Source organism: Hemiscyllium ocellatum, chromosome 9 (genome assembly GCF_020745735.1).
Source record: "Hemiscyllium ocellatum isolate sHemOce1 chromosome 9, sHemOce1.pat.X.cur, whole genome shotgun sequence".
Taxonomy (NCBI): Eukaryota; Metazoa; Chordata; class Chondrichthyes; order Orectolobiformes; family Hemiscylliidae; genus Hemiscyllium; species Hemiscyllium ocellatum.
The window spans coordinates 23,952,672-23,965,184 of record NC_083409.1 but is presented as its reverse complement, the minus strand read 5'-3'; the positions used below and the strand labels follow the sequence as shown (position 1 = coordinate 23,965,184).

The 12,513-nt window shown below is 45.7% G+C and overlaps 1 gene segment (V, D, J or C); it reads left to right on the top strand.

The window, feature by feature from the left end:
• Positions 1 to 223: 223 nt before the first annotated feature.
• LOC132818638 (immunoglobulin kappa constant-like) lies at positions 224 to 11,722 on the top strand. The segment is given in 2 exon segments: positions 224 to 352; positions 11,001 to 11,722. Coding segments are annotated over 2 exon segments (456 nt in total).
• The last annotated feature ends 791 nt before the right edge of the window (positions 11,723 to 12,513 follow it).

The following is a 12,513-nucleotide window of genomic DNA, read 5'->3' as shown; positions in this document are numbered from 1 at the left end:
ACAGTGATATACAAATGAAACTGAACAAATTACCCCATGCCGGAATTGTCACTGTCCCCTACACACTCCAGTCCCTGTGGTGTCTACCGCTCACTGAAAGCCTCAAGTTTCCCTCTTACACTCCATGGCCACATGTGAAGAATGGCTGCATGATTTAACATCGAAAAAGATGTCATCTGAGAGAGAGAAACAGAATGAGAGAAACAGAGATGAAGAAAGACATAAATGAGGGAGAGACAGGGAGAGGTTGAAAGTGACAGAAGGAAGCAGAGATTAGAGGTTTTTGTACAGCCCCTGCACTGGGAGCTCTCACTGTGGTTCACGTTCGGTCCAGGAACCAAGCTCAGACTGAGTAAGTAAACCTCAATCCTCTGTTATTAACCCTGTCAATACTGAAACACACTTTCTAAAATACAGTTGCTGAATTGTTGAAGGTGTTAGTGGGGAGCTGCAGTGAATGAAATGGTTGATTGAGGAGCACTGTGTCTAACAGGGTGTCCAGCTGTATTTCTTTACTTTCATGCCCTCTTTAAAAAATGCAAGATATAAGTCAGTAAGTTTTACTCACCGTGTGGAGGAGCTCTGTCCATTTGCAGCCTGTGGTCCCATTCCTGCAGCATGGAGTGAAATCAGTGAGTAGCCTCCTGCCAGTCTCAGTGTGACAGACACAGGCAGAGTTTGATGTGAGCTCTGGCTCCCTGTCCCAGTCTCTGATCTCACTGACCTCAGCAGCAGCAGCAGCAGCAGCAGCAGCACAGTGAGACACCGAGCTCCCACCTCCCCCAGCTTTAACTCTGCTCAATCACACAATCACAGAATTGTTACAGTGCACAAGGAGGCCATTCCACCCATCCTGTCTGTACTGGCTCTCTGAATGAGCAATTCACTGAGTGTCATTCTCCTGCCTTCTCCCTGTCACCCTGCACATTGTTCCTTTTCAAATAACAGTCTCATTCCCTTCAGAATGTTTCAATTGAAGCTGCCTCCACCACACTCTCAGGCAGCGCATTCCACACCTTAACCACTCACTGGCTGAAAATGATTTTCCTCATCTCATTTTTGTTACTTTTCCCAATTACTTTCAATCTGTGTTCTCTCGGTCTCAATCCTTTCTCAATTGGGAACATTTTCTCCCTATTTATTCTGTTCAGGCCCCTTCTGATTTTGAATTCCTCAAATAAATCTCCTTCCAGCCTTCTCCAAAGAAGACGGTCCCAAATTCTCCAGTAGATCTTCATAACTGATGTTCCTCATTCCCTGGAATGACCTTTGGGAATATAATTTGTCATCTATCCAAAACATTCACATGCTTCCTGAATTAGTCACATTATCTGTGTCCCTCATGATTTTATAAATTTCTCAGCCTCCGATGTTCCGATTCATCCTCTCCCTATCGTTCAAACCCTCCAATTCCTAGCAAAATCTTTGTAAATCGTTTTGTGCACCCTTTAAAAGTTTAACAACATCCTTCCAATCACAGAATGATCAGAATTCTTCACATTATTCCCAAAGTGGCCTCACCAATCTCCTGTACAGCTGCAACATGATGTCCTAACATCGATACTCAATACAGTGACCAATAAAGGCAAACGTTCCCAAAACCTTCTTTATCGCCCTGTGATCCAGTTTTAAGAAATAATGTACATTTCCCTCACCCCCACCCCTCACCCCTCACCCCTCACCCCTCACCCTCACCCCTCACCCCTCACCCTCACCCCTCACCCCTCACCCTCTTTGTCCAGCAACACTCCACAAGGCCCTACAATTAACTGTATAACTCCTGCCCTGGTTTGCCTTTCCAAGGTGCAACATCTCACATTTATGTAAACTGAACACCATTTTCCACTCCTCTGCCCATTGCCCCATTTGATCAAGGTCCCACTGTACCCTGAGATAGTGTTCTTCACTATCCACCGTCCCACCAATTTTGATGTCATTTGCAAACTTATGTTAACTCCTATATTCACAGTGAAATCATTTATTTAAATGACCAAAAGCAGCGGACCCAGCACCACTCCTTGCGGCACACAGCTATTCACAGATCTCCGATCTGAAAATCAACCCTTTACCGCCACACCCTCTCTCCTATCTTCAAGCTAATTTTTTTTACCCAAATGGCTGGCTCCCCCTGGATCCCATGTGGTCTAACCTTACTAACCATTCTATCATGTGGAACTTTATCAAATACTTTACTGAAGTCCATACAGACAGTGTCTACTGTTCTGCTTTCATCAATCTTCTTTGTCACCTCCTCAATTAAATCAGGGAGACACAATTTGCCACGCACAAAACCACATTGATTATCCAAATGGATGGAAATCCTGTCCCTCAGAATCCACTCCAACATCTTACCCAGCACTGACATCATGCTCACTGGTCTATAGTTCCCTGTTTTTTCCCTTACAGCCATTCTGAAATAATGGTACAACATTAGCCAACCTCTCTGGTTCTCCAACATCTTACCTGTAGCTGTCGATCATAAACATATCTCAGCAAGGGGCCCAGCAATCTCTTCCCTCGTTTCCCACAATGTTCTGGGATATACCTGATCAGGTCCTAGGGATTTATCTACCTTTATATGTTTTAAGACCTTTTGCATCTCCTCATTTGTATTGTGGACTTGTTGAAAGCATCACTATTTTTTCCAAATTCCGTCGCATTCATGTCCTTCTCCACAATAAATACTGACCTGAAATATTTGTTTAGGATCTCACCCATCTCCTGTGTCTTACCAAAATACAGCACTCACATTTATCTGAATTAAACTCCATCTGCCATTCCTCAGCCCACTGGCCCAGTTGGTCAAGATCCCATTGTACTCTTAGACAGCCTTTTTCACTGGCCACGATGCCACCTGAAAATTCACCTGAACACAGTCTCACAGCTCTGGCCCCTCTCTGCCCGTTACATTGCTACCATCCCAGTTTATATACAGAAATTAAAGATCCCTTCCCCGCATTTATAACCATTTTATCATATTTGCAGGTTTCTGTAAATTCCTGGCATTTGTATTCTTCCACATCCTTCCCACTGGGTGGTGACTTATTGACTGCACTGAGAATTCTGTGGACCTTGATGTCCCTCTCTGATATTCCCCCTGGCTCCCACAGCCCTGCCAAGTTAGTTTAAATCCTCTTCAACAGCACTAGTAAATCACCCCAAAGGAACTCAGTCCCAGCTCTATTCAGGAGCAACACTGTCTGGTCTGTCCAGGTGCCATCTCCCCCAGACTTACTCCCAATGTCCCAAGAATGTAAAGCCCTCCCTCCTGGACCCTGTCTCCAGCTCCACAGTCACCTGTGTTCCCCTCCTGTTCGTCTTCTCACTTGCATGGGGTAATGGGAGTAATCTGAAGATTCCTACCTTTTAGCTCCTACTCCTAATTTCCTCCCAAGCTCCCTAAATTCTGACTGGAGGATCACATCCCTTTCCTCCCACTGTCAGTGGGACCGATGTGGACCATGACTGCTGCCTGTTCCCCCCTCCCCTCAATGTGCTCTGCAGCCACTCAGTGACATCCTTGATCCTGGCACCAGGGAGACAACACACCATCCTGGATTCCCATCTGCAGCTGCAGAAACACCTATCGATTGCCCTCACTCTCGAATCTCCTCTCCTCTCACTCTTCCAGTCTTCTTGTGCCCCCCCCCCCCCCCCACAGCTGACCCACACATGCTGCCAGGGACTTAGCTCTGGCTGCACTCCCCAGATTAACCATCATTCTCATTAGGATTCTGAACTGAATCCTGGTTGGAGAGTGGGATGCACTCAGGGGATTTCTGTACTAGCTGCCTGATTCTTTTGGACTGTCTGCTGCTCCCCCATTCCCTCTCTCCCTGCATACTCTGAAGCTGCAGATGACCACATCTAGAAACGTGCTCTCCACGGAGCTCTCAGCCTCACGGACGCTCCACACTGACACCAGCTGCTGCTCAAGCTCCGAAACCCGGAGCTCCAACTGCTGTCACTGACCACACTTCCTGTAATCATGGCATTCCAGGAACTGCAAAGTATCCTAAAATTCCCACATGGAAGCACACTCTCTTCACTCTTTGGTTATCTCTTGGCAAAGTTCTGATGACAAACAGCTCTAGCAGGGCTCACAGTCCAGTGGATTCAGTGTTCCAGGGTTTTGGGGAAACTCTCCAGAAGACTTTAAGAAATAGGAGCAGAAATCAGCCATTCCGCCCATTGAATCTGCTCTGCCATTTGATCTTGGCAAATATGCTTCTCACCCCCATTCTCCTGCCTACTCCACAGGAACCTTTGATCCCCTTAATAATCACAAACCTATCTATCTCTGTCTTAAATACACTCAGTGACTTGGCCTCCACTGCCCTCTGTAACAACGTCTTCCACAGATTCGCCACCCTCTGGCTGAAGAAATTCCTCCTCATCTCAACTCCAAATGGTCGGCCCTTCATTCTGAGGCTGTGCCTTGGTTATCGAGTCTCTCCTCTTATTGGAAAAATCTTCTCTGCATCCACTCTATCCAGGCTGATCAGTATTCTGTAAATTTCAATAAGAACCCTCCTCATCCTTCTAAACTCCATCGAGTACAGACCCAGAGTCCTCAAACACGCCTCATATGACAAGCCTTTCATCCCCAGGATCATTCTTGTAAACTGTTCCAATGACAGCACATTGTTTCTTAGAATTTGGGACCCAAATCTGTTCACAACATTCCAAATGCAGTCTGACCAGAGCCTTACACAGCCTCAGCAGTACATCTCTGCTCTTGTATTCTGGCCCTATTGAAATGAATGCGAACATTTCATTTGCCTTCTCAAGCACAAACTGGACCTGCCTGTTCACCTGAAGGGAAACCTGAATGAGGTTTGTGCTTTAGATTTCCAGAGGCTTTCCTCATTTAGCAAACAGTCTTTATATTTCTTCTTCTTACCAAAGTACATACCCTCACACTGTCACACATTGTATTCTATCTGCCACTTCTTTGCCCACTCTCCGAACCTATCCAGGAGCTTTTACAGCCTTCCCACTTCGTCAACACTACCTGTCCCTCCACCTACCCCATGTCACCTGCAAACTTAGCAACAATGTCTTCACTTCCTTCATCCAGATTGTTCATGTATAACGTGAATAGTTATGGTCCCAACATTGACACCTGCAGCAATCTACTAGTCACCAGCAGCCATCTTTCATCATTCTCGGCTTTATGCCAACCTGTCCGTCCTCAGTCCATGCCAGTACATTGCCCCTAACACTATGGGCACTTAATTTATGTCAAAGGCCTTCTGGAAAATCCAAATAGATTACTTCCTCAGACACTCCTTTTTCTGACTGGCTCATTGCCTGCTCAAAGAATTCTAACAGATTTGCCAGGCATGACCTCCCCTTGATGAAGCCGTGTTGACTCAGCCCTAGTTTACCATTGCACTTCCAAGTCTTCTGCAATTTCATCCTTAAATTGAAGTCTAAAACCTTACCAACAACAGTCCAGGCTAACTGGCCGATAATTTCCCATCTTCCAACTCCCTCCCTTCTGAAACAGGGCTGTTACTGGAGCCATTTTCTATTTCCTTGCCCCCACCAAATCCCTCTCCACCGTCACACCCCGACTCCATTGATTCCTGAAGGATCATCACCAATGCCTCCACAATCTCCTCAGCGATCTCCTTCAGAACACAGTGATGAAGTTTATCCAGTCTGGGTGAGTTATCCACATTCAGACCTTCCAGCTTCCCCAGTACCTCCTCCTTAGTGATGGCCACTACACTCCCCTCTGCCCCCGATAGTCTTGAATTACTGGTACACTGCTGGTGTTTTCCATGGTGCAGACTGATGCAAAGTATCTATTCAATTCCTTTGTTATTTCTATTATTCTTTCTCCAACCTCATTTTCCAGTGATCCAATGTCTATTTTTGCCTCCCTCTTCCTTTTCATATATCTGATAAAACTGACGATCTTCTTTTGTATTACTGGTGCGCTTACCCCCACATTTCACCTTCCCCATCCTTAATGCTTCTATCATTGTCTTCTGCAGGTTTTTCAAGACTTCCTCACCTTCTGGCTTCCCACTATTCTCCACCATATTGTCTGCCTTTTCTTTTGCTTTTATGCTGTCCTTGACCTTCCCCATCAGCCATGGTTGCCTTGTTCTCCCCTTGGTATGTTTCTTCTTTTTTGGGATGAGTTCCTGCTCTGCTTCCTGAATTACCCCCAGAAACTCTGCTGTTTGCTGCCCCACCATCTTACCTGTTCGGCTCCCCTTACAACCAACTCTGGCCAGCTCCTTCCTCATGTCTTTGCAGTTACCTTTACTCAACTGAAATACTGTTCCATCTGATTGCAGTTTCTCCTTCTCAAACTATAGGGGGAATTCGATCATATTATGGTCATTTATCCACAGGAATACTTTCACCTTAAACTCACTAGTCAAGTTTGCCTCATTAGACATCACTGAATCTAGACCTGCCTGTTCCATCATGGCTCAACCACAAGCTGCTCCAAAAAAACATCTCCTTGAATTCCATGAAATCCTTTCCTTGAGACGCACTACCCAGTCCACCTATTCATTGAGGTCTGCCCTGACATTTTGTGTCAGGCTTCTCTGTCTCCTGATTGATTTCCTTCCCCACACTCTGATTACTGCTTGGAGACCTGGACATAACTTGCATCAGATTCTTTATTTCTTGCAGTTCCTCAACTCTACCCACCCAGATTCTACACCTTCTTACTCCACATCACTTCTTGCTATTGATTTAATTTCATTTCTCACATAACAAGGCAACTCCTCCCCCTCTGCCCATCTGCCCGTCCTTTTGATGGGACATGTATCCTTGGATATTTAGTTCCCAGCCCGAATTCCCTTACAGCCATGTCTCTGTGATACCCATAACATCGTTCCTGCCAGTTTCAATCTGCACTACAAGCTCATTGTGTACACTGTGTGCATTAAAGTACAACACCCTCAGTCCTGCATTGACTGCCCTCCTTCTCATCATTGTTCTCTTATCTGCTGTGCTTTACGTTCGATACCCGATCCTTTCCACCCTCTCTGTCCTTTTACATCTTCGAGAAACTTCAATAATCTCCCCTGAGCCCTCCTCCACTTTAGCTAGTTTAAATTCCTTGGAAACTTAATTTACCTGGATCTGTGGCATCGCTTTGTCTACCTTACTCGGAATGCTTCGTGCATTTCGTTACAAACTCTTTAAGTTTATTCTATTATTGATTTTCCAGGCACTTCTTTGGTTCCTTTGATTTTGAAATTTCCGTCCCCACCTTTTATTTTCTGGTAACAATCAATCCCATCACTAACCACAATCCTACCTTCTTCTTCACCTTCCGTTTTCTCATTTTCCATCCAACTGAACCAAATTACTTTCGCTTTGGGTTACCTTCAGGCACGGTGGCTCAGTGGTTAGCACTGCTACCTCACAGCATCAAGGACCTGGCTTCAATTCCTGTCCTTGGGAAACTGTTAGTGTAGTGTTTTCACATTCTCTCTGTGTCCCTGGGTTTCCCCCAGTTGCTCTAGTTTACTCCCACTGTTCAAAGATGTGCAGACTAGGCGAATTGGCTGTTATAAATTGCCTACAGTGTTAGGTGAAATAGCTCAGGAGTAGCTGTATGGAATGTTCCTGGGTGGGCTGCTGTTCGGAGGGTTGGTGTGGACTTGTCAGGCTGAACTGCCTGTTTCTACACTAGAGGGAATCTAATCAGGGCAATATTTATCATTAATCCAACTTCATTATTGCTCTTTGATCTCAGTGCTTCTACTTGGATCTTGCTGTAGAAACTGGCTGCCACGTTCCTGACATTGCGACAGTGTAGCTTGTCAAACAAAGCTGCCTGTAAATGTATTTGGAAGAGCCTGAAATGTTAAGGGCTGGATTGATGCCCATATCCCTCTAACATCTTCCTATTCACATATCCATGCCTTTTAAATGTTGTAATTGTACCAGCCTTCAACATTTCTTCTGGCAGCTCATTTCATACATTTAACGCCCTCTGAATGAAAACGTTGTCCCTTAGGTCCCTTTTAAATCTTTCCCCTGTCACCTTCAGACTATGCCCTCCAGTTCCCCCACTTTGGAGAAAAGATCTTCTCTATTCACCCTATCTATCCCGCTCATGATTTTATAAACCTCTATACGGTCACCCATCAACCTGCAATGATCCAGGGAAAACAGCCTCAGCCTAATTCAGTCTCTCCCTTTTGCGCAAACCCTCCAACCTTGGCAACATCATTGTAAACCTTTTCTGAACCATTTTAAGATTCACAACATTTTTCATACAGCAGGGAGACCAGAATTACAGACAGAATTCCAAAAATGGCCGAACCGATGTCATGTACAGCTGCAACAGCTCCCAACTCCAATACTCAATGCACTGACCAATAAAGGAAAGCAAACCAAATGACTTCGTCATCCCGCTACCTACCTGCAACTCCACTTTCAGGGAACTTTTCTTCGTTTTTTGGATGAACTGAGAGTCTTTCAGTTGTGAAAGGTGCCATTCCATGGCACGATTGGTTGAAGAGCAGGCAGTTCCCCCTGTTGTCCCTGATCAATATTTATCCCCCAGGCAAAATCACTAAAAATCTATTTCGCTGCTAATTGTCATACTGTGTTTGGAATCTCTCTGTGCACAGCCTGCTGGAAAGATCCAGTGGGACATCCTGAGTTGGGGACAGGTGCTACACAAATGCAAGTCTTTCTTTAAGGTTGGAGTCTCCTGATCCGGGTCCTCATCCATTGCCTGCGCACTCTCACCCTCCAGGAGTCATGGGGTCATGAGGAGCAGTGACCCTGTCTGACCCCAGGACATTGAGACTCTTTGCAGCCGAACCCTTGACCCTCAGCCCAGCAGTGTGCAGCAAGGTTTGAATTGTAATCTAGAACCTTCTACACAGACACCCCAATGTGACTCTTTCCCAAAGTGTGTGGATCCGAGTCTGCTCCAACGTTCTTGGACAAAGTTCTCCTGATCTGTGGGTGATCGGAGATTTGTTAAAGAGCTATCGAGCTCCATCCTACTTTCCAGCTCTTGCTCCATAGCTTTAGAGGGTTCACTGTTTCAAATGAATATCCAAGTGTTTTTTCAATGTGATGAGTGTTTCTGCCTCTCCCATTCTTTCAGACAGTGAGTCCCACATCCCACCAGCCTCTGGGTGAAAACAAATACCCTCAACTCCCCTCTAATCCTGCCCCCAACTGATTTCAATCTCTCCCCATGGTTATTGCCCTCTGTGCTGGTGGAAATCAGTCCTTCCTACCCACTCTGTCCACGCCCCTCATCATTTTACACGCCACCATCAAATCTTCCCTCAGCCTCCTCTGTTCCAAAGAAAACACTCCCAGCCAAACCAATCATTCCGCAAAGCTCAAAGTCCCCATTCCAGACAAACTCCTCCTCTGTCCCCGTCTCTAATGGAATCGCATCCTTTCTGTAATGTGGTGACCAGAACCGTACACAGTTCTCTCACTGTGCTCTAACTGGGGTTTTATACAGTTCCAGAATAAACAAACTCTTTGCTTTCACAGTCAACCAAAAATGAGATAAGGGAGGTGATGGTCTAATGGTGTTATTGCTGAGCTGTTAATCCAGAGATCCAGGTAATGTTCTTGGGACCAGGGTTAGAATCCAGCAGATGGTGGCATTCAAATTCAATTTTAAAAATCTGCAATTTAGAGTCTAATGACGACCATGAAACCATTGTTGATTGTCAGGAAAAAAGCCATCTGTTCCCTAATGAGCTTTCAGTAAAGAAACTGCCATCCTTACCATGTGACTCCATGCCCACAGCAATGTGGTTGACTCTAAACTGCCCTCTGGGTGATTAGGGATGGGCAATAAATGCTGCTGATCCAGCAATGCCCTCATTCCATCAAGGGAAAATGAAGAACAGTTTATCCCATGTGTCTTCTTACCACCTCACTGACCTGTATTCAGTAATCACCGTGGCCACATCTTCCACCTCCACACACATTTGACTTCCAGCTTCAAACTGATGAGAGACATTCCTTCATTATCTGAGAAACAGATAGAAACATCAAACACAGGAGCAGCAGTAGGCCATTCGGCCGGTCCAGCATGTTCCACCATTCAATATGATCATGGCTGATCATCCAACACAATCCCCTGTTCCTGCTTTCTCCCCACATTCTTTGATCCCTTTAATCCAAAGAACTATATCTAATTCTTGATTGAACACATACTGCATCTAATTCCACCATGCTGGTAAAATGGATGAGAATTATTGAGTTGTGGTTTTTTGACCAGTATGGACACAATCGGCCTTTGGGTCTCTCTGACTCTATGACTCGATTGTATTATATTATGAATAACTGAGTACCAAGGACTGACACGTGTGGTACACGAAGTTGTAACTACCTGTCATTCAGAAAAAGATTCACTCCTTCTGTCCTGTCTGCCAACCAGTTCCCAATCCATGTCAGTACATGACCCCCAATCCTCTTGTTCATTCAGTCTAGACCTGGAAGTCCCACCCTTACTCATTGTGGGAGCAGATTCTGAACGATCTCTGGCTCATCCTTCGAGGGCTCCCACTGCCCTGACACTGATTTCCCATCATGTCACTGCTTCCAGTCCACTTTTACCAAAGCACCACACAGTTTAGTAAAATGAAAACTTCTACACTTGCTCCATGCTTCTTTATTTCCATCCCTACTCTCAGGCTCACTGTGTTCTGATCACTGTCACTGAAATGCTCCCCCATTGATAGCCTTTCCAGCTGCCCACATTTATTCTATAAACAATGATCCAAAACTGTCCCTTCTCTCTCTGCTGATTCACCATCACCTTCTCAGGGGCAACTAGGGATGGGTAATAAGTGCTGGCCCTGCCAGTGACACTCACATCCCAAGAAACAATTTTAAAAGGCCCTGTCCTTTTATGGGGTTTATTCTGTATTGACTACAAATGTTCAAAAAGATTGAATGGCCAGTGAATATTGGGAAGTTTGAATTCCCTTTCAGTGGTAGGAATTAAAATTGTTTCTCTTGTCTTTCAGGCCATGACAACTCACAGCCCAAGCTGACACTGCTGCCCCCCTCCCTGGAGCAGGTCAATGCCAAGGGCACTGCCACCCTGGTGTGCCTTGCCAATCACTTCTATCCCGATGAGCTGGAGGTGCAGTGGAAGAAGGATGGTGCAGTCATTTCAGACGGGGTTCAGACCAGCAACTACCTGCGAGCTTCGGACAGCACCTACAGTGTCAGCAGCCTGCTGACCCTCTCTGGGTCTGACTGGGAGTCCAACGCTCGCTTCTCCTGTGCCCTCACCCACGTGACCCTCCCCTCTCCCCTCAGCAAGAGCATCAGGAGATCAGAATGTGTGTAGAGTGTTGGAGACAGTCCACAGAGGAGACACAACTTTAAATAGGACAGGGCTGAGCTGGCAGGACAAAGGTCATTGTCAGCACTGAATTTCTCTTCCTTCCTTCTGAGGATTGCTCAGAGAAACATCTGAGGTTTGGATGTTAAAGCATGTCATTGGGATAGTGGTGAGAGAACTTTACACCATGTCAAAACTCATACTGTCCTGGAAGTGTTTGATGGGGACAGGATTGCCTTGTGATGTTAGCTGCAAAAAACAATGTGAACCTCAGAAGTCTCTGCTTCAGTAAACCAGATCTCCTTCCTGCTCAGCCACCAGTTCCAATTTAAGGTTTTGTCACTGTTTGAAGGGACAGGATTCTCGTGTTATTGAGAAAATCTCTCCAAATGTTTTCCTCAAGCTCCATTGTGGCTGTGAATTTCAACAGCTTCCTCTGTCTGGGCTGTTAATTGCAGTTGTTTCTTTTCTGTCAATGTGAATGTGGAAAAGGGAATAAAGGTGAAGATTCAGTCTCTGTCTCTGTCTGCTTTGGAAATAACAGACCTCTACCCCACCCCCAAACCCCTCAGTTGATTGGCTGTATTTCAGCAGATCCTTGTCACAATTGGTTACTTGGCCTGTCAATCAATTTCAATCATCAATCGTTTTCAAATGATCCCTTTGATCAGGGATTTGTGTAGGTTACAAGATTCCAAAAAGAACAGAAACTGAAAGTTGTTGGGACTCAATAAGTACAATCTGATGCATTCCCTCTTCACTCGGTTGGTCCCGGCCCAGCTGATGGGATCGAACTGTGCAATCTCTGCTGTATGTCAGACAGCCGATGAAACAATCATCAGCCATTCACAGACATTGCCGGCTCTGTCTCTCTTGGTGTGATTGTTCAACTTAATGCTGCCTGTAGGTGTCTCTCTGGGCGTGGGCATGTTACTCAGAGACACACTCACAGGCAGCGCTCAGTAACGCACCCACATTCGGAGACACCTTCAGGCAGCATGGAGTGTGAGCATGTGACTCAGTGCAGCCTGTCTCTCAGAGTGCGTGTGTTACTCTGTGCTGCCTGTAGGTGTCTCTCTCAGTGTGAGTGTGTTACTCTGTGCTGCCTGTAGGTGTCTCTCTGAGGTCTGTGTCTCCAAGCGATGGATTGAGAATGGGCTTTGTGCTGGGGATTGAAGATCAGGCTTTAA